Source organism: Sphaeramia orbicularis, chromosome 7, assembly GCF_902148855.1.
Source record: "Sphaeramia orbicularis chromosome 7, fSphaOr1.1, whole genome shotgun sequence".
Lineage (NCBI taxonomy): Eukaryota > Metazoa > Chordata > Actinopteri > Kurtiformes > Apogonidae > Sphaeramia > Sphaeramia orbicularis.
This window is the reverse complement of record NC_043963.1, coordinates 26305224-26332574: the sequence shown is the minus strand read 5'-3', so window position 1 is coordinate 26332574 and position 27351 is coordinate 26305224. Positions and strand designations below refer to the sequence as shown.

General features: G+C 37.6%; 1 protein-coding gene across 2 annotated transcripts in view; it reads left to right on the top strand.

The window, feature by feature from the left end:
- Positions 1 to 27351, top strand: part of LOC115422873 (metabotropic glutamate receptor 4-like) — a 277054-nt gene that overhangs the window by 168868 nt on the left and 80835 nt on the right. For both annotated transcript variants that reach the window (XM_030139485.1, XM_030139486.1), the window contains exon 3: positions 19388 to 19604. In XM_030139485.1, the coding sequence (XP_029995345.1) occupies positions 19388 to 19604 (217 nt within the window). The remainder of the gene's footprint in view (positions 1 to 19387; positions 19605 to 27351) is intronic.

The following is a 27351-nucleotide window of genomic DNA, read 5'->3' as shown; positions in this document are numbered from 1 at the left end:
AGGTGAAATAAAGCAGAATTTCAGCCATTTAAAAAAATATTGTGAATCGGCTTAAGGGGAATAATACACTGAGCACTGCAGCATTATTGGTTCAATTCTGGCTCCTATTGGTGTGTCCATGTGCTCCATCACACCCAAGTGGCAGTGCTCATTGGTGTGAAGCATTGCAATGAATTTAATCTAAAATTCTCCAGAAATGTGTGGTTTGAATAGAAGAACAACGGGCACCTCAGTATGGATGGTTTGTGGTCCACTAAACTCATGATGTATAAGACACTTTTAAGATGAGGCGAGATTGATCAATAAAGTATGAATCTGACATACCATGCAACGCTCCTTCTGAATCTTCCCCAGAAATATTAAATCCATTTATATCCCAAGGCACTGCTGAGCATTTCCCTTATTCCCTTCATTGATGTCTTTTGAACCATTGCAGTAGAAAATGTCTGCTGCTGGAGAGAGGAGACAGGGGAGGGCACCAGTTCAGCGACGTTGAATACAAAAGAGATATCCATTGTGTTAAGAGCAAATACATCCAGACATTTCATTACATTTTATATGTATTAATCATCCCTTGTGAATCTCCCAGACGTTCCGTACAATTGTCTGGTTTTTCTTAGCTTTGGAATAGTTTATAGAACATCAATCACCTCAGATGTTGAAGTAGTTTTCCATCCATGCTCAGTGCATTTCTGATTACACAAATTCATATTTTAATGCTTACAGTGGAAAACTAATTCACTTTAATCAGACAGAGATGCAGTCAAACCTGAGCATTAATTGTGTTTTTCAATACACTTCTTTTCAGAACGGATGCTAAACTAGTGTAGTATGCTGTAAACAGGGATTCATTAATCACAAATGTCATTTAGTTTAAATCTCACAACATTCTCAACCTTTAGTTGAGATCATTTGCATGTTAAACGCGAGTAATAATTCAATTTGTAATGAGATAATTAATCACAGTTGCCACTGCCCAAATTAATGATTGCCACTTCTTAACAAACAGAATAACAATCTTTGTGAAGGAGCAGCATAGAGTGGCTTCAGAATGGGGGACAAATAAGAAGTGCCAGGGTGCATCAAATATTTAATTCAGCTGCAACTTTTTTTGTTCTGTTTAGGCTGGAGCAAAATATGAAAAATGAGCTACGTGTTTGTGACAAAAGGTTGAAATGAAATGGAACAGCCCACCCCTGTAAGAAAGGGAAATAAATTCTTATCTGCATTGCATGGCTGTGCTCCTTTTTACAGAGATACAAAGATTTATGCAAACTGTTACAATTCAGAAATGGCTGCTAGCAATGGTTTTTGCTCTGCAAGGTGCATGTGTGTTGGTGTTAGTGTGTGTGTACAATTGAACAAACGAACAGTGACAAAGACAGTTGTGTAGACTTGTTTGTACATTATATCACATGGAAGGTTTTCATCACTGCAGAACTTGTAAATCAGGACTTGGAACAATGACGAGGAGGACACCGGGGGCTGTTTGGTCCCAATATGCAAACCAGTCAGTGAAACTGCAGTTACGTGTGGTGGAAAATGAAGTGGCACTTGGACAACAACACCCTATTAATCAATTAAGCTCCAATACTCACACAGGCAGTTGTTTTCTGCTGAATATGAAGACATAGAAAAGGCCAATTTATATGTTAAAAGAAAAGAAAAAGACCCTTCTTTACACATACACACCTGAGCACAATCTTAAGACCAGTTAAAAAAATTGCATGAATTTACATTTTGCACTGTTGGATGTTAAAAAGGTTCTAAGTAGAGTTTCAAAATGCAAAAAGAAGACATGGGAGTAGGACAAAAAAAACAACAACTATTAAACTGAAATAGGCTGTTCATCAGCCAATCAAAAGTTTCAGATCACAGCCTTTAAAAGAAAAAATCTGTGCAAAAATGTGGATTTTCTGTCAGGTATTCACACTGTCATAACCTCCTGATGGCAAGGGCAACATATATACTATAATTTAAAAGCTTTTACCTATGCAGAAGAGTTTTTAGGATATGCAAATGCACATCAAACTACCTCTTTTAACTATGTTCCGCTATGGGTATGTTTAATTTAACCATTTTGCAACCACAAGCAAAATGCTGAGGCATTCACTTGGACTACTGTACTTGAATATGGAACATCTGCAAGCAAGAACATATTAAGAAGAGAAAATAAACTACAGGAGGCACACACTATATAACACTTCATTTCATGTAATGGATAAAATTAACAACTGGTGCCAGGCACAACAAACCCCGCCCCTCACATGTATTGTAGCTTATTTTGGCATCGATCCAGCTGATGTCATCATGTCTATATGTGTGGTGAGGTCAGCGTATCAATTGGCTCTATATATGTGCCAATTTTGAAATAAATTGAAACAAAATTGAAGTTTTTATAGACATGTGAAATTTCGCCCATTGTAAGTAAATGGGAAAAGAAAAAAGATGTGAACTTTGACCTACTTTTCCAAAATGTAATCAGATCTATTCTGGTTCACTGGCAATCTATATAACAAATTTCATATGAATTCAACCAATAGTTTTTGCTGCTACAAATATGTGAAATTTCATCCATTATAAGTAAATGGTAAAACCCATGGAGTTGGATCAATGACAGTGGATAGAGACATTTGTTTTATGTTCAGTTATTTATATCTTTGCTGAAAAAGTCACTTTTTCTTCAGTTTTTTTCTATTTCTAAAATAACACCCCTCAACTTTAATCTGAGCTTTTATGAACATCTACATGATCAGTGAATTAAATAAAGGAAACTACCAGATTTTTACTGGAAAAACACAAAAGAAAGAGGATATTACAATAAATGGTGATTAATTGTGTAACAAAGGCTAAATACGGAGAAAAATTCATTTGGGAACTGCCACAAAAGTACCACTGGGTCTTGACAGGTTAAATAAAAAACAACAACAATGACTGAGGTCAGTTTTAGGGATGTACAGAGTGTCAACAAACAAAGAAACAACAAAACAAACAAACCAAACCAAAAACAACATCCCTTGTCTCCCCTTTTTTTTTTTTTTTTTTTTTGGGGGGGGGGGGGGGGGTAATAACGAATAAAGTTTCTGGTGAATTAGGGATTTGTTTCAAGAATCAAAAATACAGACATGATGTGATAGAAACACAAAAAGCAGGCTGGGAACACAGACTAGAATAACTTTAATGTTCCATGAAATATCTGTATTCAATAATGTGAAGCTACAGGCACTGTAAAGCTTTTCAGTGTTTTCCAAAAGTCTTCCTTCATCCATAAATGTGATACTGTTCAGCGCAGCCTGACAGGCGATTCATCAAAGTCGATAGATAAATAAGACACTTATTTAACATACACCGAGCAGGAACATCTGTCATTACCCTTATGCTGTAAACATGATTGTCACACTTATGAATCTAAACAGCACCAGCGCCAAGTGATGAGCGAGGAGAAGGAAGCAGCGAGTTTCCGCAATGCCGCGCGTTATTTTTAGCTTCGATTTATTAAATACAATATAATGGCAATGTTCGCTTATTCAAGTGAATGCTTTCATTTCAATGTGTAATGGTGACAATATAGATATATGAATGAGCAGAGAATAGAGGACAAACTGTTATTTTTGTAAATTAAAATGTTAAAAAGGGATTAATTCTTTTTGCCTTACACAACAAAATGACAGCTACCAGGCCGACCCTTTCAATCACGCGCCCTACATGATGCGTACTCACAAATAAAACGTCTAAGTGTTGTCAGCGGACCTTGTCAGTGAACTGAAGCTCTGGGACCGGTGCCAAAGTTTTCTAACACAGCTCTTAATGTCTCCGTCTCGTCTCCATCCACTGAGAACAATAAGTGCATTTGTTAACGGCGGTGTCTGACACTGTCTGTCTGGAGCTTTACAACATCCTGAATCTATAAAGAATTGAATTTTATGAAAATACAAAACCTGAGGGAACTAAACCTTTGATACTAAGCTGATGCTGAATGCAGACAGGGTTAGCCGAGTCTTGCTCTCGTTATCTTCATGTTGATTGGACTTATTTTTATTTTTAGCTTGGCACACTGGTTGCCCTAACCCAATTAAAGCCGGGGTTATGCAGGAGTTGTAAAGGGCCCGCTCTTGGATGAGAAATATTTAATTATTAAATAAAACATCTGAACTACTGCAGTTAATTTACAAATTTCTGAACTGCAAATATTATAAAATACAATATTCATGCCAGCAGTAGGAAGAAGCTGCTTTATGATCATAGCACCCACACAGCAACTGTAATTGGAAGGTGATGTAGCCAAGACCTGCAGCAATTCAACCTGGGCTTTTCATGTCACACATTCAAGGTATTAATGAGACACTTTAACTACTGTTGGAAGAATTCCTTATACAATGTATTTCACTATAAATACCATGACACATGCCCTAAATGTAATTCATACAGATGCCATTAGATTTACTTTGGATTTCTGTATGTTAACACTTGCTATAAGATGCACCTCCATGGAAACACAAAAGCAACATTTTACTTTCATTTAGTTCCTGAAGTGTATTTTGACTGACAGTTAATTCTCTTAAAAGAAAAACGTTACCAAAAAAGCCTGTTTGTACCTTGTCTGTTTACTCACACCATGGAATAGGTGAAAAGGATAAAACCCTTTGCTGTTGGATCAAACATGCAGGTTGATTTCTGTCCTGTATGTGGACAGGTAAGCTACACAGTGTGCATCACCTCCTATAGTGCAGATACGCTTGTGCACTTTGCTTTAAATTAAATGCTTTTGGGTTCTTCCATGAAACTGGGTTCATTTTCATACCTGACACTTTGCCAGCTTTTTTAGACCCTTAAATAAAAGACAAATTTAGACATATTTCCCCCCAGGATGTACCTAATGATGACCTCAGATAAATGCAAAAAAATTATACTGTTGCTTTGAGCCATCCCAAAATTTAAGAATTTTTAATAAAATATTGGGGCCGAAAATAGGACCAAAATTAGGACGTGAGAAGCTACCTAGGTGTCAGTGAATTTGATCTGGAAAACATGGCTTGAAATGGTCTTATATAGCACTATAAATAAAGACATTGTGTTAAATTTGATGATCCTAGTGGTTTTTCAATTCCAGACTTGTGAATTTTTTATGAATCTCAGTCTCATTCCAGGTTTTGTATGTAAACCATCGTGTCCACTTGCGTGACATATAGAACCTACCCAGTTAAACGCATATAAATTGCAAATGATTTTGCAACAGCGGTCATTTTTGTGAAACACTGCCTTGCATAATTAGTTCAATTTTCAAAATGTACCTGTGAGAAAATAAAGAGATATTAAAAGAAATAGTAGTGCATAATTTTTGTGTCCTTTTTGCCATGTTACATGCAGATGTTTGTATTAAATATAATGTAAAATAATATAAAAATGTGTTTTATCTGAAAAATAGTTTCTCTTTTATCTCAGTAAGTATTCTTTTTAAAATAGACCCAAAGTGCTTCCAAACTTTTTTCATAACATTCATCTACATCTGGTTTGAATTTTAAGCCCCTCCGTCCTATTTTTAGGGACCGGTTTTATAGAAGCACCCATATGGGAAATCAGTGATGTCTTTTAATCTCTAGAACAAATGAAGCAGAATGAATTTAATAATTATTTTAAAGCACAATTTGCTTATGGCTTGTATTACCTGGAGATCTCAGGTAAATACAATATTTGTAGTAATTGCAAAGGTCGTCTGATCTAAATCCAGTATGAATCTGCCACAAAAGTGAAAATTCCTTTGCAAATTACATTTTGCCTAACAATACTATTATTATTATAATCATCTGCATCTCCTTGCAGTGATTTTTCCCCTCCATGCCTTTTTTTTTCTACTTTTCATGGTTAAGAATATTGTAAACTGCCTTGGCAATTACACTGTAAGCCCGGATAAGTAGAGTTTACTCAAAAAATTTGAGGCAAGTGATTAAATGATTTGAGTAATGATTGACTAATCAGTTGGTTTAAGTAGGTTCAACTTCAATGCTAAAAGTATTGAACTTAAACTATTAAGTAGAAAACACTAAAAGACAAGTTATTTGTGCTTTATATCTGTTGTAAAATCAACCCCACTATCCAACCATTCAACTCAGCATTTTAGGTTACACTGACTAATTTTGTCAATTGCAGCCAGATTAATTTATCATTGATTAAACTACTTTTTTTAAGTTAATCAAACTCAAAAACCTATTCCTGACCAAAGTAGTTATGAAATTATTCAACTTTATATATCATAGCATGATTGGAAGTTACCTCAGTGTCATTTGCCTGTACAGGAAGTGCTTTTAATTTAACAAGACATTATGATTTCCATTATACAATAACAGTCTTAGATGAACAGTAAAGCCATTGTTCTTCCTATGGCTCTGACTGATGGTGCAGCTCTACAAAAATACACAAACAAACACAAAAAAGCCAATAAACACTGCCATACACACATTAAATCCAAATTAACACTAACACCACAACCCCGCTGAACCCCTGCGCATAAAAATAACACATTTTCAACAACATGCCCAATACCCACAATGCAATGCGAAGATAAAAAGGTGTGGTCATGACTAAAACTTAGTGATTTAATTCCATTCAACTTAAACTTTTTCGTACTTTCAACTATGTCTACAAATTAGTAGAATATACTTAACATTTTATAGTAACATCATAAAACTTAAATCATTTAAGTGCAGTGTAATTAAAGCATTTTAGTAAATACAAATTCCGGGCTTACAGTGTACAAATTCAAGCTTTGCCAGGCATTCTGATGCAAATTTAAGTAAGCTAGTGTCCCTACAAAGTGCAGAGATTCATCACAGAAAGAACTTAAATCTATCATAAGACCGTAATCTCTGAACATGTTGAGCTGCGTGACATTTATGGAATCATTGGGTTATGAACATTTTCCTATTTCTCACCAGGCTCAATAGTTATCATGTGGCAGGTTATTAGTAGTACTGAGCCTTGACATTAGATCCAGGGGATAATGTCACCAAATTGGTGTAAAACACAGATTTCACTGATCCCATGGTGCACACATGGGGGGTTAATTTCTAAATCACATGAGCTCTGCAGGAAGTGCTTGTCTCGTGTGAACAGGGCTTAAGTCATCTATTGATTCTACGAACGTACAGAAGTGAATTGTGGGTGCCACCTATCTAAAATCTAAGCCAACCTAAACACAGTTACTCATATATTGGGTTATGAAACCTAATGTTTGTGTATACAGACCTGATCAAAATCTTAAGACCAGTTGAAAAATAGCTAGAATTTACCTTTTGCACATTTGGATCTTAATGAGGTTTTAAGTAGAGCTTCAATATACAAAAGCAAGAAGGGGGAGTGAGACAAAAAGCACTTTGAAAAAATAATTTATTGAAAACAAGTAAACTGAAATAGGCTGTTTATCAGCTGATCAAAAGTTTAAGACCGCAAGCTATAAAAGCCAAAATCTGCTCAAAATTCTCATTTTCTGTCGGGCATTCACATGGTCATGCCCTCCTGATGGCTAAAGCTAAGAAGCTTTCTCTTCTTGAACGTGGTCGGACGATCGAGCTGCATAAGCAAGGCCTCTCGCGGCGTGCCATTGCTGCTGAGGTTGGACGCAGTAAGACAGTCATTCTAAATTTTTTGACAGATCCTGAGCATTATGGAACAAAAAAGTCAAGTGGTAGACCCAAAAAAATGACACCTGCGCTGAGCCGGAGGATCCGATTGACTGTCCGTCAAGACACAGGGCGGTCCTCGACCCAAATTAAGGCCCTTACTGGTGCCGACTGCAGCGCAATAACCATCAGATGGCATCTGCGGGAAAAGGGTTTCAAAAACAAAAAATAAATTCAAAGACCTCATCTCCTACAACGCCACAAAACTGCCCGTTTAGACTTTGCCAGGGAGGCATCAAACATGGGACATTGAAAGGTGGAAAAAAGTTTTATTCTCTGATGAGAAAAAATTTAACCTTGACGGTCCAGATGGCTTCCAACGTTACTGGCATGACAAGGAGATCTCACCTGAGATGTTTTCTACCCGGCACAGTGGAGGGGGGTCTATCATGATCTGGGGTGCTTTTTCATTCAGTGGAACACTGGAGCTTCAGGTGGGGCAGGGTCGTCAAACGGCGGCTGGTTACGGGTAGATGTTGCAGTGGGCATCCCTCATGACTGAGGGCCCTCGTCTGTGTGGTAACAGCTGGGTTTAAAAACAGGACAACGCTGCAGTTCACAATGCTCGCTTGACGAAGGACTTCTTCAGGGAGAATAACATCACTCTTTTGGACCATCCCGCATGTTCCCCTGATTTAAATCCCATAGAGAACATTTGGGGATGGATGGCAAGGGAAGTTTATAAAAATGGCCATCAGTTCCAGACAGTTGATGCCCTTCGTGAAGCCATCTTCACCACTTGGAGCAATGTTCCCACCAGCCTCAAGCATCAAGCATGCCCAAACGAATTTGTGAAGTGATTAACAAGAACGGTGGAGCTACTCATTACTGAGTCCTACTGAGAAAATTTTTTGTTCTGGTTTGGAGAGTTTTTTGTAATTTTTTGAGCGATGGTCTTCAACTTTTGATCAGCTGATAAACAGACTATTTCAGTTTACTTGTTGTTTTCAACAAATTACTTTTTCAAAGTGCTTTTTGTCTCACTCCCCCTTCTTGCTTTTGTATATTGTAGCTCTACTTAAAACCTCATTAAGATCCAAATGTGCAAAAGGTAAATTCTAGCTATTTTTCAACTGGTCTTAAGATTTTGATCAGGTCTGTATATTAGGGCTGTCAAAATGAACGAGTTAACACGGATTGATCCATCATGATTAATCTGATTAAGAATTTCAACGCAATTAACCCATCTGCAGTGCAGAATGACTCTGAATGTCTCCAACAATGCATTTGGGGCAGTTTGTCCAAGTAGAGTTACTGTTACTCATGCACAAATGGGCAGTTGATCCAGTAGTGACAGGTAGTAGAACCAACCCATAAAGATGGAAGACGCTAAACAATACTTTGGCACTCTGGATGGAAATATGAGGACAAAAAAAACAAAAAAAAAAAACAAAAAAAAAAAACAAGACGGAACAGTCGACCAACAAAGTATTATCCACACTCTGCAGGAAGGAGTTTTCATTTCACCAAAGCACTTCTAGCTTAAAATGCCACGTTAATGTGAAGCACACATTAGTTGGGGATTCTGCTAGCACTTCAGCTAACACATCGCCCAGTTTGCGACAAACACATTAAGTACATAAATATTCCTTTCTTTCTTGATTCTGTTTGCTCATACATAATGAAACATGATTAATATAGATTCAAAATGAATGATATTTAATCTTGATTAATCAAAATTAATCCACAGCAACTCTGGGATTAATCTGATTAAAAATTTTTATCATTTGACAGCACTAGTATATAATATTGATATTCCAAATCACTGTTTCTGCTGGTAAGGCAAAATCCTTTCCACCACACCATACATTTGATACAAGAAAATCAATAATAGGCCTAAACATTAGACCATACCTATTAAAGTCTTGAATTTACAAGTTTAAGGTTTCACAATATGTAAAATATGCCTGCTTAAAGACGATTTTAAAATCACTGTCGCATTAGACTTATATATATGTATAATATATAATAAGAGGAGCACCTGCAGAGTGAAATTGTGAGGTCCGTACAGTTAGTATTCTGTGTTGTACATTATTATTCATCATAGCTCTGCGATGCCAGCACTCTATATTCAATCTCAACCCTTTATTGGACAAGTGACTTTTTTTGGTAATTTCCACATATACTACAAGACAGTGACAGCAACAGTGACAGTGAGGACAGTGTCAACAATCTCAGATCCAATATGCTCTGTAAGGGCCACCTCTGCATGAACAGTGAGTGTTTCTTGGAAGTTTTTATATTTACTTCTTGGACTTTTTGGGGTTATTTGCCACTTACAGGTAAGGAACTAAATATGGTAACTTCACTGACCTTGATTTTATACATAACAATAACATTTTTTTTTTTTTTTAATTTCACAAAAGTAATAAAGTCTTGTTTTGGCCTCCAAAAACACACTAAGGTTGAAAATTTGAATTTCAGACTATTTCTGAGTCAACTATAAAGGGTAAAACTGTCATTTTTATCGTACAGAGCATGACTCTGCATAAGCAATGGCCAACATGCTGTAGCTCTGTTGTACTCTGCAATGACAAATGCAGAGTGTGTGTCATAACTCTGAATAAGTACAGAGTCAGATGGTAACCTGCAGAGAGGTGGAGAGTTTGATATTTAGCCCAGCCAACTCTTTGTGGACTTTCTATTGTTCACTTTAGTCTCAACGTATTGATTTTTTTAACAATGGGTGGAAAGATCTCAATATGCTTTATGACTCAGCAGATTGGTTCTGCAGTTAGTCACCGGGTCGGGCCAAGCTGTTCAGAGCACAACCATCCTTACTTGGCAGAAGTAAAGTGTCTTAATGATAAGAACACTGAAACTGTTGACGAGCTGAAAAATAAGAGAGCACATAAAAATTGTCTCCAACACAATGGTTTTATCAATCAGTATGGCAGGGCCGGTGCTGTTTAACTTATCCATGTGTAAGAATAGAAATCTTCACTGTAGGGACTCGCCGAGTGGAGGTTTCACCTTGGATAACATCCAGTATTGTACTCAGCTGGTTCTTAATTAAACGGTGAGGACTGCGCCGCGCCTGAAGGATCTGGCGAGTGTCGGCCCGGGGAGCGTGCCGATTGGCTCTCCAGGACTCCAGTGAGAGCAAACAGTAACTACATTTCCATCTAACACATTCTGTAAATCAAAAGCAAGCACTAGTATTAGTATTACTTATCCAGCTTATGGCTGCTGCTGACAGTCCACATCTGGCCCTCTTTCAGGCTTTTCAGATCTCAGTTGTTGTTTCCACCTCATATTATATAAAGATGAGATATCTACACCTCACACAGCAGAGCCGTCTAATCAGTGGGCCTAACATACGAGCTAGCTTCGTGAGAAAACTTTATGTTTTCACAGATTAAAAATATACTGCTAACATATTTGCAGGAGGTATTTACTGAAACATTTCCAGCGCCCAACTAAAGCTTTTGATTTTTCTTCCCCAGCAAACAGTGCAGTTGTATAATACTTCTGTACAGTTCTAATGAGCATCATTACTCCTGCATTGATGCAGTGCCAAATGAGCTCATTGAATTTTTAAAAAGGCACAGTTATTTAAAGCAAGTGATTTGAACATTAAATCTGCATCAAAAATCTGCTTGAGATTCACATCACAGCAATTAAGCATATTTTCCCAAGGCCATTAGCAATTAAATGGGTAGTGCTGGGGTGAGGGGGTACAGATTAAAACATTTCAATAAACTTAGGGAAATATAATGTGTTGGTATACTCTGACTGAAGTGACTGGGTCACAAAGAGCCCGCATCAGCGGACAGAAGCTCAGCTGCTTTAGTCTCAGCCTGAGCAGATGGTAAGTACACAGAGAATCACTAAAACGGTGCCACAGGAGCATTTTTAATAACCTACAAAGATCTTAACCCCTAAATCTAGCTGTGATTATAGTAAGACATCGTGAATTCAGTTTCAAAGTGCAATTTTTATACATCCGCCCCTCTCAAGATACCTTCTGTTTGCTGTGTACAGCATATTCTCATTTCTCAAAACATCACGTCTTTATGTTTTGGGGTTTTTTTCTTCTCAATCCCAGTTTCTTTTGATTTTCCAGAGGGAGATCAGACGCTGCCTTTGCAGAGGAATTTAATTTCTTGAGTCAACGCTAAGAAGTGACTGTGTTGTATTAGAGGAAGCCCACTGTTCAGGACTATCGCTGTAGTCCAGTGAGCAAGAAATCTCGCCAACACAAACATGATAAGCTCTGCCTGTCCTGGTTCTTGACAGAATGCTGAAATTGTATGATTGTTACAGCAGTGAAAATCCCTCAGGTGAAAAATACAACACAGGGCAGCTTCACTGCAGCACCCACATATTTGGCAGATATGGAAGCTGACATCCCATGGCAGCACCACAATGCATGACAGCAGCAAAATTAAAAATTAAAAAATTAAATTAAATAAAGACAGATTTAATAATAGGGTAAACGCCCACTTGGATTTTATTGGGTAATATTTAGCTTGCAAACAAAATCTGTGTAAATACAACTTATGTAATACTAAAGTCTTTCTGTTTTCACTGTTCTTAATAAAGTGTATGCTTCTTCTTTTACCATTAACAATATTTAGATTAGATTAGATAGAACTTACTGATCATTTGGGCAGAGCCCTCAGAACACTGAAGTTCCAAAAGCAGCATAACACCAAATATAAACACAAGAAAAAAGTACAACTATAAAAAATAGGACCAATGGCCCTGTAGCTTACCAGCCAAATTAAAAGCTTTGGGGAAAGTATTCAGATGCCATTTATTATCACCCAGTTATGTGTATTTATTATATTATAGAAATAGCCCATGTTTTGGTCATATTCCAATCAGATCTGTAAAAAATTCAAATTCCAACTTGATATCATTGATACTTACTGATTTATTGGATCAATCCACTTCCTATCTTTTATAATGGGAACATTTTTCAAAGTTGCACCAAATCCAGAATCAGATCCGGATCGAAATAAATGCAATACCTTGTGTGGACATCATCATAAAGAAGTTGTATACCAATTCTGAAGTAAATCAGAACTGTAGTTTCGGAGAAGAAGACAACTGAAATTTTTTTCCCCGTAAGAGCCCATGTTAAATTTTCCGTAAGTTCCCGGATCCAGAAGAAGATCCTGATCAGCATGTTGCCATTATGTTTTGGTCATCTCCCCATCAGGGCTGGACTGTAGAAATTTCAACTTGATATAATTTATATTTACTGAGTTATTGCATCGATCCACTTCCTATCTCTTATGAAGGGGAAATTTTTAAAAGTCGCACCAAATCCAGAATCAGACCCGGATCCAAATAACTTCTCTAACTTTTGTTGACATCATCATAAAGAAGCTGTATACCAAGTTTGAAGTCAATTGGAATTGTTGTTTCGGAGAAGAAGACGATTGAAATTTTTATAACGGACGACAGACGACGACGACGACAGACGATGACGACAGACGATGACGACAGATGATGACGACAGACGACAATGACGCTAAGAGACGCCGCATGACGACAATAGCTTACAGCCTATCGGCTGGTAAACTAAAAACAGTAGTGGAAAATTGTAATTGCACATTGGAAAGTATTAGTAGAAACAAGAGGCAAAGAGGTAAATAATAATAAGTATCTTATTATGTTGCACAATTATATAACATTATAGTATGCAATATATATGTATGTGTGTGTGTGTGTGTGTGTGTGTGTTGGGATTGTCAAAATTAACGCATTAACACAGATTAATCCATCATCATGATTAATCTGATTACAAATTTTAATGCAATTAACCCATCTGCAGTGCAGAATGACTCTGAACGTCTCTGACAATGCATTTGGGGCAGTTTGTCCAAGTAGAGTTAGTGTTGCACATGCGCAAATGGGCAATTGATCCAGTAGTGACAGGCAGCAGAACCAACCCATAAAGATGGAAGATGCTAAACAGCACGTTGGTCCTCTGGATGGAAATATGAGGACAAAAAAACCTAAGACAGAACAGTCGACTGACATAAAGTATCATACACACTGTGCAGGAAGGAGTTTTCTTTTCACCAAAGCACTTCCAACTTAAAATACCACATTAACATGAAGCATACGTTAGTCTGGGATTCTGCTAGCACTTTGGCTAACGCATTGCCCAGTTTGCGACAAACATGTTAAGTGCATATATATTCCCTTCTTTCTTGAGTCTGTTTGCTCATGCAAAATGAAACGCGATTAATATAGTTTAAAAATGAATGCTATTTAATCATGATTAATCAAAATTAATCCACAGCAACCCTGTGAATAATCTGATTAAGAATTTGAATCATTTGACAGCACTAGTATATATATATATATATATATATATATATATATATATATATATATATATATACAGTACAGGCCAAAAGTTTGGACACACCTTCTCATTCTTTGCATTTTCTTTATTTTCATGACTATTTACATTGTAGATTCTCACTGAAGGCATCAAAACTATGAATGAACACATGTGGAATTATGTACTTAACAAAAAAGTGTGAAATAACTGAAAACATCTCTTATATTCTAGTTTCTTCAAAGTAGCCACCCTTAGCTCTGATGACTGCTTTGCACACTCTTGCCATTCTCTTGATGAGCTTCAAGAGGTAGTCACCTGAAATGGTTTCCTAACAGTCTTGAAGAAGTTCCCAGAGATGCTTAGCACTTGTTGACCCTTTTGCCTTCACTCTGCGGTCCAGCTCACCCCAAACCATCTCGATTGGGTTCAGGTCCGGTGACTGTGGAGGCCAGGTCATCTGGCGCAGCACTCCATCACTCTCCTTCTTGGTCAAATATCCCTCACACAGCCTGGAGGTGTGTTTGGGGTCATTGTCCTGTTGAAACATAAATGATGGTCCAACTAAACGCAAACCGGATGGAATGGCATGTCACTTCAGGATGCTGTGGTAGCCATGCTGATTCAGGTTGCCTTCAATCTTGAATAAATCCCCAACAGCATCACCAGCAAAGCACCCCCACACCATCACACCTCCCCCTCCATGCTTCACGGTGGGAACCAGGCATGTAGCATCCATCCGTTCACCTTTTCTGCGTCACACAAAGACACGGCGGTTGGATCCAAAGATCTCAAATTTGGACTCATCAGACCAAAGCACAGATTTCCACTGGTCTAATGTCCATTCCTTGGGTTTCTTGGCCCAAATAAATCTCTTCTGTTTGTTGCCTCTCCTGAGCAGTGGTTTCCTAGCAGCTATTTGACAATGAAGGCCTGATTCACGCAGTCTCCTCTTAACAGTTGTTGTAGAGATGTGTCTGCTGCTAGAGCTCTGTGTGGTATTCATCTGGTCTCTAATCTGAGCTTCTGTTAATTTGCGATTTCTGAGGCTGGTGACTCAGATGAACTTATCTTCAGCATCAGAGGTGACTCTTGGTCTTCCTTTCCTGGGGCGGTCCTCATGTGAGCCAGTTTCGTTGGAGCGCTTGATGGTTTTTACGACTGCACTTGGGGACACATTCAAAGTTTTTGAAATTTTCTAGACTGACTGACCTTCATTTCTTAAAGTAATGATGGCCACTCGTTTGTCTTTACTTAGCTGATTGGTTCTCGCCATAATATGCATTCTAACAGTTGACCAATAGGGCTGTCAGCTGTGCATCAACCTGACTTCTGCACAACACAACTGATGGTCCCAACCCCATCAATAAGGCAAGAAATTCCACTAAGTAACCCTGACAAAGCACAGCTATGAAGTGGAAACCATTTCAGGTGACTACCTCTTGATGCTCATCAAGAGAATGCCAAGAGTGTGCAAGGCAGTCATCAGAGCTAAGGGTGGCTACTTTGAAGAAACTAGAATATAAGAGATGTTTTCAGTTATTTCACACTTTTTTGTTAAGTACATAATTCCACATGTGTTCATTCATAGTTTTGATGCCTTCAGTGAGAATCTACAATGTAAATAGTCATGAAAATAAAGAAAATGCGAAGAATGAGAAGGTGTGTCCAAACTTTTGGCCTGTACTGTATATATATATATATATATATATATATATATATATATATATATATATATATCACAGAATAAAAGTTACAATGTAGTGATAGTTTTAGATTTCTATCTTTAGCATAAATTCTGTTCTGCACAAAGTATTCTCAGAGGAGGGTTTTTTATGTTTTGCAGAGCATCCCCGGTAATAACAGGAACAGGGTAGGCAGGTACAGTCATGCCCAATGTCAGCAGGGATTTTTGATGATATGTTATCTAAGGCCACTCCGGGAAGAGTTCCTGAATAATCCTGTTGGGTACAACAGAGGGGGATGTTGTGTGACACGCACAGGTCAGCAGTATTTGGATACAAGTCTTATTTGATTCCAAACTGTAGAGTGTTTGTCAAATTAACAAACTGAAGCAAATATAACACTCTTACCCACAATCCGAGGAGTGAACAGTAGGTGCAAATGGCTAAGGACTACTTCTCACTGTGTTGCTGAATAGGATATTAAAATAATGTAAAACCAGACATCATTAACACCTTCCAAACACCTTTACTCAACACTTTCATTTTCAGTCTGCTAGTTCCTGCCTTATGACGTCAAACTAGTGAGAAAAGGAAAAAAAAAAAAAATCACACTTCTTCTGCCTCCAAGTGTGAGCGAGACACAGATGTAAGGAGAGAAAACTTCCACCAAAGTGTCAAAGTAGACAAAAAGTGAGCAAACTCGGGGGTCAGGTGTACATGAGCCCGCTGTTATTGGCAGGTGTTAAATCAAAATGTCAGCTGACTACCAGCGGTCCAGAGGCTGCAGACACAGACCTTGACAGAGTCTGTGTCTCTAAGAGCGTCCCGGTGGAGCATGTGCATGAAGCAAGTCAGCCTTCAACATCAGTGTCATTCAGTACTCACAGCTCATGAAGCAGCGCAATTTGCACAAGCAATTCCACCTCCAAACAACACAACCAACTCGAGAATGCAACGTGAATACAGCACAGTGTGACAACTAGGGACAAGTAAAAGCCATCAGTCCAAGATGCTGACATGCATATGGTCCATTACTTTACACACAAATTTCACTTTCTGTCTGTATTCTTTGTTTTGAGAGGGAATTGAGTTAACAAGGCAAGTTTGATGCATGACAAACCCTTTCCTATAAGGCAAAACCCACACTACACTGCCAATCTGCAGTCCATGGTTATTTGGGGCTGTTAAAAAAAAAAAAAAAAAAAAAAAAAAAGGCCACAAACATTACGATATTATGAAACAAGACGACATCTGTTTATTACAAGTTCTGCACAGCCTGAGATAAATAAGCACATCCTGTTCTGTCTTTACCAACTGGATCCTTTTAAAAGGAAATTCGGTGTGTGGGTACATGAGTTTAGGAGCTGTAGGTCAGGGGTACAGACCGAACAGCTGTGCTCTTAATAGGAGCCTCAGCGACAGGCGGGAGCTCAGCATATAGTAGTAGGTTCAGTGCAGGGCTACAGCTGACCACATCAAAGACCTCTGCTGTGTGAAGTGTGGAAGAGGGGAATGGAGGATATCATTTCCACAGGGGGCCGACTGCAGTGATGGAGTCAGGTATTAGCTATTGGCAAAGGTACACTGTTTGGTATATACACTGTATGTGCAAAGAAGTTTAGGTTTAGGGTTATAGACAATATTAACATACTGGTTCATGTACTTTACAAGCAAATCAGACATTAAATGATATAGCAAAGTCAACATAAGGCAAGGCAAGTTTATTTGTATAGCACATTTCATGTACAGGACAATTCAAAGTGCTTTACATAAAATATAAAAGCATCACAGGAGAGGCATAAAAATACATTTAAGATGGGAGAAAGTTAAAATATAAAAACATTAAAATTAAATAGAGATTAAAATCATCAGCGATAAAACGTAGAGCAAATGCATAATTTAAACAATAAGCCACACATTCAACTATCCTCTCCAACATTATTTAACATTATGTGTTTTTTCTTGGATTATTTCTCTGTACTGCTCTTTCTCTATATATCAGGGGTGTCAAACACAGTTTAGTTCAGGGGTCACATTCAAGTGGGCTGAACCAGTAAGATAATAACAGCGGAAAAAAGTAAAATTACATTATAATAATGTTTACATCTACAAAGGTTCATTAAAAATGTGAACATGAACAACCTGAAATGTCTTCAATAATACTAGTGCGATTTTAACAATATTATGTCTGTTTATTGTTTATGTAAATTACAACTTACAGATCACAGTGGATCTACAAATACACAAAAGATACAGTAGGAGGCTGAATATTGGTAAAATTGCACTGATTTCTGTGAAGACATTTCAAGTCGTTCGTATTTGTTCAGATTATTCACATTTTTTGTAAAAGGATAGTTTCTAAATGTAAATATTTCCATATAATTTTACTTTTTTATACTAAAACAAAAAGAAAAATTTGGAATTGTCATTATTTATAGGTTATTATGATAGTATTTTACTAGTCTGATCCACTTTAGATCAAATTGGTCAATATGTGGAACCTGAACTTAAATGATTTTGACACCCTATTAATAGGTTCAGTGTAATTTTTGCATTTCACAAATTCATCCCATTGACCGGATTGGATCCTTTGGTGGGCTGGTTTTGGTCCACAGGCCGTATGTTTGACACCTGTACTCTATACAAATGACAGCATTTCTTGCATTTAGATATTTCACACCATAGGACTGTCAGTCACTGGAGAAAATGCACTTACATTACAACTTGTTCACCTGTTCAGCTTTAACAAACGTGACCCTGCTGTTGACGTCACTCATCAACCCAGAGGAAATGGTACAAAAATAAAATGAAATGAATCAGCGCAAAAAAGTTCCCCTGAATTTAAAGTAAAACCATGAAGCACTTGAGGATTTCTGGTCAGTGATTTTCCAAACTGTGAAGCACAGAAGCCACAGAAAGATCACAGAAGCTATGTCAGCCATAAATCTGAAATGACTTGAGCAAGCAAAAGTTGAGATTATACTAGACCTACTAAGAGTTTCCTGCTTCAGGAAGCTTCTGAAAGAACCTCTGTGATGACGAGGAACAAAGTGAGCTAAAGCTATTTAAGAGGAGCATTTGAAGACAAATATAATTGGACTCACCAGCTTTAGGAGTAAATACATCATGAGTGAGATGCTTAACCTAGATATTTTTAAACACAACCGCCTTCTCTTTTATGTGCAATCTAAAGGTTATTATCTTATTTTAACACATAATGTGTCACAGGCAACAGCATGAATTGCTTTAGATCATGTTCCATTATATACAGTTATCCATCAACAAAATATTAATGAAATCACTTTAAAGCAGCACAATGACATAATACTGTATTTATGGTTTCTTGCCTTTCCTATTAAGCAATAATGTTAATTCTGACAGGAACACTATGTATTATTGCAGCTCTTCAGGAAGATCATCTTGTGCTTATGTTTTTCAACACCAAATAAATCTCACATTATGTCAGAGACAAGTGTGAATTCATGGACAGATTAGTGTTGCTTTACTGGTGTGGAAAAATACTTCTCAGGGAGTACTCTAGCTAAGCGTGCGATCATCATTTAAAGGAACAATGTGCCAACTGTAGAGGATGAAGAACCATCAGTGAGTGGCTGAGACATTCCAGCAGATGTTATGTGTCATATTATAATATTCATACTGTGCAGACTAAGAGGATTTACCAACAGTAACCAAGTCTCACCTTACTTCTTCCCTGTCTCTCGTAGATCCCTCAGGTGAGCTACGCCTCGACAGCTCCAGAGTTAAGTGACAACACTCGCTATGACTTCTTCTCTCGGGTCGTGCCCCCAGACACCTACCAGGCCCAGGCCATGGTGGACATCGTCAAAGCCATGCGATGGAACTATGTGTCCACAGTGGCTTCAGAGGGAAACTATGGAGAAAGTGGCGTTGATGCCTTTATCCAAAAGTCTCGAGAGGATGGTGAGTTTCTATTCACATATTTCCGCAAAACAGTTTGTTTACACTGGCCAGATAGCAAATATTTTGGCAGTATTATGGCATACATTTGGCATTTTTGGCTTTCTTTTGGCATTATGAAAACCTTTAGGCTTAACTGCGGTATGATTAAGGTTATCCATAATAGATATGGAGGCACCAGCAATATATGGCTGAGTTATGGCATATGGCTGGTTAACCAAAAGACTGGGCAAAGAGCAGGATCAAGTATAGGGATGGTATGGCATGTTTATGGCAAGACAGAAGATTGACTAAAGAGTGGCAACATCTTATTCCATATAGGGATGTGTTTTGGTTGCGTTTTGGCATATTTCTGTAAAGCCAAAACACTGCACAAAGAGCGGGAATTTCAACCCAGAAGAAAGCCCCACTTCATTTTAAAAGCATGATCAACACAAATTTTGGGTGAATTTTGGCCTCCTTTTGGCCTGTCTTTGGGTCAGTTTTGGCTACTTTTTGGCTGGATTATGAGGATTTGGGGCTTTTCTGGGACAACTATGGCTATATTCTGGAAGTCTGCAATTGGCTTTGGGGGGAAATTTGGCTTCCTACTGGTTTGATTTTGGCTTGCCTATTTTGGGCCATTTACATCCGCCCAGAACTTTGCCAAAATGGCAGGCCAGTTTTGGGCCAGATTTAAGCCATAATGATTTTGCTATCTGGGTGATGTGAAAGTGGTTCTCAATGTGTGGATCTAATTTTATGAACCACTGATTGTGTTTTACCCTGACAGCTCATATGACTCAATCTTTCCGTTCAACAGATAAATTCACAAAACAATTCACTTGGCAAAACTGCTACAATCACAGGGACTTCCTTGTAAAAGTAAAGTAAATATATATACGAAGGACAGGAAAGCAAATTCAACCTGATATTTCCCTGGACACACATGCTGCGATCTAAAATGGGTGTAGCTGTGTTAGCGAAGGTTTAATACTTGTAAAATAAAAGTGTACCACTAAAACTCTGTGTACAATAATCTAGCCCAGAGGAGGCTAGCTACGACTGCTGTTCATGTCCTACTCCCAATGATGTATCTCATTTCCACTTCCTAGTCTGAGACAGTTTCGGTTTTAAAACATGAAGACTGCTGGGTATGATTAATGCTGAAATTTGAATTTACTAAACTCTGAACCTATATCTTGAGGGAAAACTTGTACAGTATCTGCAGTGCATTTCATACATTAGGCGGAAATTGATTTTTTATTTTCAAAACTGGAAGGTACTGACAGAGTAAGAACTAGCCTGAAGCAACAGAAGGAGATGGCATTGTGCAGTTGTGGGGAATATGATCATTTTGGCTCAGGAAGCTGCCGGCACACTCTCAGTCTGACCCTTGACCCTCTCTGAAGCAGAATGTAATCACTACCGATACGTCCACTACTCTCTGTGCCACTGCGTCCCTTTCTTTTCTTTTACTGCCAGCTCTTAGCGGCTGCCCATCATCAGCTGTCCTGGAGAGGCACCAGCAGCAGATTACTCCTGCAGAGCTTTTCAGTCTCTCCAGCTGAGCCACCCTGTATGAAGCGCCATTGAACCTCCACAAGCCTATTCCAGTGTGATTCAAGTTCTGGTGCACTTCTGCAAAAAAAAAAAAAAAACTCAACTGTCATTCATTTCACACTAAAAGATTGTCAACCTATTTCTGCATAATAACCATTCTAGTGGTTTGTTTTTCATAAAGTCACCAATTATCTTACATAACTTACACAGTCTGTGTGGATCTGCCGCAAAGACGTCTCACTTTAAGACAGGTGAAGAATCCCCAAAGGCCCCTTCAGCTCTCATCTCTAAAGTCTGCACATGCTTATATTAGATCCAGCTCTCACAGACTCAAGGATACTTAAAACTTTTCTGTCTTGCACCTGTTTTCTCTCGAGCCACAGCATTTGTCTGTTTTTTTTTTTTTTTTTTTTCCTAGGATAGTCATGGAGCTGCTTGAGGTCACAATTCAATTAAAAAGTGAAGTTCTCGCAGCACTTTTTATTATTTTTATTTATATAATAGATGGAGTCATAGTTCTGTTAACAATCCTTCAACACCTTAACGTCACATGAAGTTGACTACCATGCACATCCACTTTTTTACTCCCTGTAAGGAGCAGAAAAGCTACTTTAGGGTCTGGCTAAGTGAACAACGGAGTGAGAAAGCACTGTGCAGCAATACTAATCATTCCATATCTGTTTTTAAAAATTAATTTAGCAGCAACCATAATAGTTCAAATTGTAGGGCTAACCAAGTATTTCAACATGCCATTAAGGAATAATAACCAAATATTTAATAAAAACATGAATTTATCATCATTGACAAAGTAATAGAGTGAGGAAAAATATACAGCAGTTATTCAAGGTTTGGAAAAAATACCAAAAAGTGCTGTTCCTCAAGGAAAGTGCAAATATTTAGCTCAATATGAGAGTACATTATACCCAAAAATGAAACTGATATTATTTTCATTTTAGTCTTAAAAGACATTAATTCATGGAAAGAGAGTGAGAATCCAAAAAAATAACAGAGTGAGATGTTTGTTCAGTGTGATGCACCAGAATAGTAATCAAAGATTTTATTAAGACACTGATAGAATTATCAGTCTTTGGCCATATATGTTTCATTACTATATTTAATACACATCTTTCTGCTGTTTTTTTAATAATAAATAACATTCAAAATCATCATAGTATTTGATTATTATGAAATATAAGATCAGACACTGGCATATATTTTGAACATATTTATTTACACATTGTTATTTACATTCTGAATTTATGCTGTATACATTCATTTACAAGCTTTACTGTTCTTCATTTATACTGTATTTTCATATTTTCTTATATATTCAGTTGTAATTCAGGTACAAATTAAATAAACACAGTTTTAGAAGCTAGAAATATACACTACAAACAAAAAGTTAAAGATATTTCTTTTTTTTTGTCCCAGGTTTGTGTTTTGGGTCCATTTGTAAATGAAACTATGTCTGGTCATTAAAAAAATGTGTTTCAATTCAGTTCCCACAAAAAAGTAAGAAGTGCTGTGCAAGAATCCCAACTGAAAAAAATAGCCCAAAAATTAATAATATCCTTAACTTTTTGTTTGTAGTGTATGTCTTTCATGCTGAGTAATCAAACATATTGTTTTAGAGAAAAAAGAAATTGACCCTGATGTTCACTTACGCTTGGCCAGGCCCTTGAACTAAACTTTAAATAATCAGACATATTCTCTGTTTTGTATTTGTGGCTAAATTTATTATGGAATGAATTAATCTTAATAATGTCAAAGTGCAACATTATCACAACTGATTTTCTGCATTTTCCAAATTCAGCATCAAAGAGCTGTCAAGACAAAAAGCATCACAAAGGCACATAAAGTCAAACATGTTTTTGTTCACAGCAATGTGGGTTTTAAAAGCTCTATGCAGTTCTTCATGCAGGTCTTTATTCTGTAAAACTCGGGGAGAAAAACAAAGGAAACATCTCAAGTTTGGACCAAAAATCGTGTTTACTGAGCAGTTTCTCAAATTTCACTGTCACTTGATTCAACTGCCTGACAGCAATCGCCTGCGTGTCACGAAAAACTGTCAACCACGCACACAAAATCACTGCCTTCACACAAACATCACACTCTATTCACTGTCTTTCTACAATAAACACGAATTTAGACAAAATATCTGTCAAGTCAGTCCCTCTGCAGCCCTGTTAAACTTGACAATTAGTGTGACTGTAAGTCTAACTGTAAAACACTTACATACTTGTATTTTGGATGACCTAAAGCACCATTTTCCCAAAGTCCTTTTTCTCAATTTGGGCTTTGATTGATTACTCAGGACAGATACAGAGGACAACTCTGTCAAAATCAAAGCCACAGGTATTTGGCTGCTAAATGGGTTCTGCAGTTGTCTGCTCACATAATAAAACAGCCAGATCAGGACTGGCCAAATGTTCTATCTCATTAACCAGCCAAAGGCCATACTGTGCAGCAGTCTCACCTGCCTAATGTCACAGTGGCCCTGTTGCACTGAATGCTTATGTGAATAACAAATTATCTTAGCACTGGATGACAGATTAGGGTATATTGAAGTAAGCATGAAAAATAGATTCCCTAATTTTATTGAACAAATATGTTGCTGGTCTCTTTTCTGTTCCATGTCTGCTGTTTGTGGAAAATACTACTATATTACCCATTGCTTTCAAAGGACAATAATGCTCCAAGTTCATTCCTTTTAAGTTAAATTGTTAAGTAAAACCGTGACATTATATTCAGTGTTCGTAACAAGCCCTAAAAACTTGATGATTTTAAGGAAACTCATTTTATTGCTTTATTTGTTGTAGCAGAGGACATCTGAGCCAAGATGTTATCTCTAAGAACAAACAGATGGCTGTATTGACCCTCAGACCATATGCTTTTATGTCCAAACATCAACACAATGCAGCTGGTATGAGAAACATGAAGACGACTCTTATAATGAGCTTGTGAAAATAGAAATTGCTCAGTAGTGTAAATTTATCCAGTTCTTAATTAACTAGCTCTTAAATTACGACGAAATAATATAAATAGAATAGTCATCGTTCTGAGCCAAGGAATAGAGCATGGCTTTAAATAATTAGCTGAATATTGTAAATATACCTTATACCAGTGGTTTTCGGTACACTGCTGTGGAAGATTAGATGCTGCAGGTGATTTTGGGGTCTTTTCCCAGGAAAATTTGATATTGTTTGACATATTTTTAGATGACTGTTTCATAAGATTGTGGAAAACTTCGACTAGGTGACTAGACTTAGACATCATGTTTTATTCTAGATATTCATTTTTATTTTGTCATTGTCTGGTTTTTGTCACTGCAGGTGTATTTTCAGCTAAACTTAGAAACATGACAGGAAGGCAGCGTTTACACAATAAAAGCTCTATTACACAATGAGTACATACTATCAACTGAAATGCTACAGGGCTTTTATTTTGAGGTGATTAAGGAAATGTGTTTGTAGAGAAGTGCACTGCAGTTCTGTAACATTGCAAACAGGAATGAATAAAAACAAGGTGTCACGGTAATTAAGATGTTTTCTAGTTAAACAAAGGATATTAGAAATACAAGCTTTCATCATTTAAAGCCATGGCACCTTCTGAGGTAAATAAAGGCCCCAGTGACGAACTGAGGAAATATGATAATTAACAACCAACAAATAGCAACAAATCAGGGGACAAGCTCCAACTAGATCTGGCAAAAGTCATTTAGTTTAGCTTTTTTTTCACATTAAATGTACATTTATTTGGCTCAGGTGTTGCCCAACGTGGCTTCTATAATGATAGGGAAAACACTTCCTTTAACCTTATAATAAATCAGCTCCATGAAATCATAGCAACAGAAACAGATGCATATATGAACTTTCCTTAACAAGACACAAAGGGATAGTTGTGAACCATCTGCAAGCTTTGGTCTGGAGACGTGATGTCTCTTAAGGATAGTGGGGAGACCAGAATGACCTTTGACCTAACCTCACAACAGCTCAGAACAGATGAGGCTGAATTTTCTCAGTGGTCCTTCAACTAGTTTAGTTCCACTGTATGTCAATTTCCTTCCTGGGAAAAAGTGAAATGAATAAATCAAATCCATGCTGAATATATGTCTGACATTCAGCAGGGAAAATTCAGACATATTAGCTGTTTTTTTCACTAATACCCCTGAGGTGAAATCAATATGGTCGCAAAATATGTTAGGTAAATAAATCTGCGTGGTACTGTGGGTGTGCAGGGCTGTAGGTAGGTGTTCTGTTGAATGTTAGATGACACAAAGTTGTGCTGGCAAGAGAATCTGAATCATTTGATCATAGTTCACTGGTCTTTCAAGTGGAAACAGAATTAAACTGGAAACTCACCCAGTATTTGATCACAGTGGCTGAACTTGAGTCGCAGTACTGTGGAGCGGAAACAGTTTGACACTGGGGCAGTCGATATCTCAGAGGAGGAAGCAAATAACCTTTTGTGTTTGTGTGAGAGCAAGCGTGAACTGGGACTCGCTAGGGTGAGAATAACAATTAAGATGATGAGGACTGCCATGTTTCTGCATAAATGCCCTTACCCTGCTGTATTTTTATTAGGACTTGAACTGATTCTTCACAAAAGTGCTTTGTGTACTCTTTAGATACAGCTATTCTCTTGGTGTATTGTCAGTAAAAATACACATCCTCAACATTCAAACTCAAAGTGAACACGGAGCTGTGACAAGTCTTTTGCAGCACTCATTTTAGAGTCACATTAAATGCACAATCACACCATGCTGCAGGGACAATAGCTATATTTAACCATTCACTCAAAGTTGTTCATTTTTTCTAATCCGGTGACACTTAGATTTCTTAAATCCGACTGTTACCGCCTTATTACAAATCTCTCCCTCCACTGTGACACATAAGAGGATAACAATACTGTGATACATTAGCATCAACAAGTCATTTTGAAGGCAAATCTTTATTTTCACCCAAACCTGTTTTCACTGGATGTGTTTTTCTCATGTTGACTTCGACTTTATTTAATACTGACCTCAACATTTTTCCTGGATAAAAGGAAAATCAAGAGAAAACCATGACCGATGTGTTTATTTTTCTGCAAGGAAGTGTGGCATTTGGTGTCTTGGTTTCACATAAGAGGTGCAATCTGGATACCAGAAGACACCATGTGGTACTGCCCACTGAAGTAACACACAGCTATTATTTTTTCTTTTTTTTTCTGTTTTTTTTCTGTAGGATGATGAGATCTGGGAATTTGGGGTTGGAATTTAAAAGGAACTGAGAGTTTAAAGTGTAACTAAACCCCGGATGATGCTTGAAAAAATAAAATTTAAAAAATGCATTTAGAACGCCTTGTACAATGTCATCAACATAATCAGAGATGAAAGGTTGTGACGGATACATATACACACAAAAAACAAACATCGCATTCACATCTGCTTAGTAATTAGGTAGAAACATACACCAGTGAAAGGAATGAGGTCTACAAATTAGAAAATTGGTTTGTTTGTTTTGTAGGTATGTCAGGCGATGATGCAGAATTAGTATCACAAATTGACACCGGAGAGAATGTAAAGATCAAAGTTTAACTCAATCCCCATAGGGAAATTCGGTCTTTGCATTTTATTCATCCTATTATGCGCCCAGCCCCTAGCATTAGCATTAGCACTTAGCACATTAGAAGTAGTGAGCTGCCATTGAAGGTACTTAGCAACCAAAGCTAGATCTTCATCAGTACCTAAATATACATGTTTTGATGGTAGAAGATACTGAAGAAAGGTTCTGGTCGGACTGGGAATCAACACAGAAATTTCTGCCTTTGAGGTGGAAAAGCTAACTATCCCAGATAGCAATTACCTTTGGGCCGGATCCGCATTAAAGCCTTTACATCCATTTATAGCTCACATCTGTTTTCTGACTTTGGACCAAATCTGCATCGGATCCGTCTTTCAGCTCTCTCTAGCAGTTCAGCACAGAATTGTGCTGGCTCACGGATTTGGCCCAGAACAGTCTCCCATCACACAACCAAAACTGATTTTAAAAGTAGTAATACTGATCTGGACCAGAATCGTAATACGAATCTGGACCAGAGTCGTAATACAAATCTGGACCAGAGTCGTAATACACATCTGGGCCAACATGATTCTTGTGTATATTCTAGATGTGATTGAACAGAACTGGGCCAGAGCTGGACCATTCTGTAGAAGATCCGTTTCGTG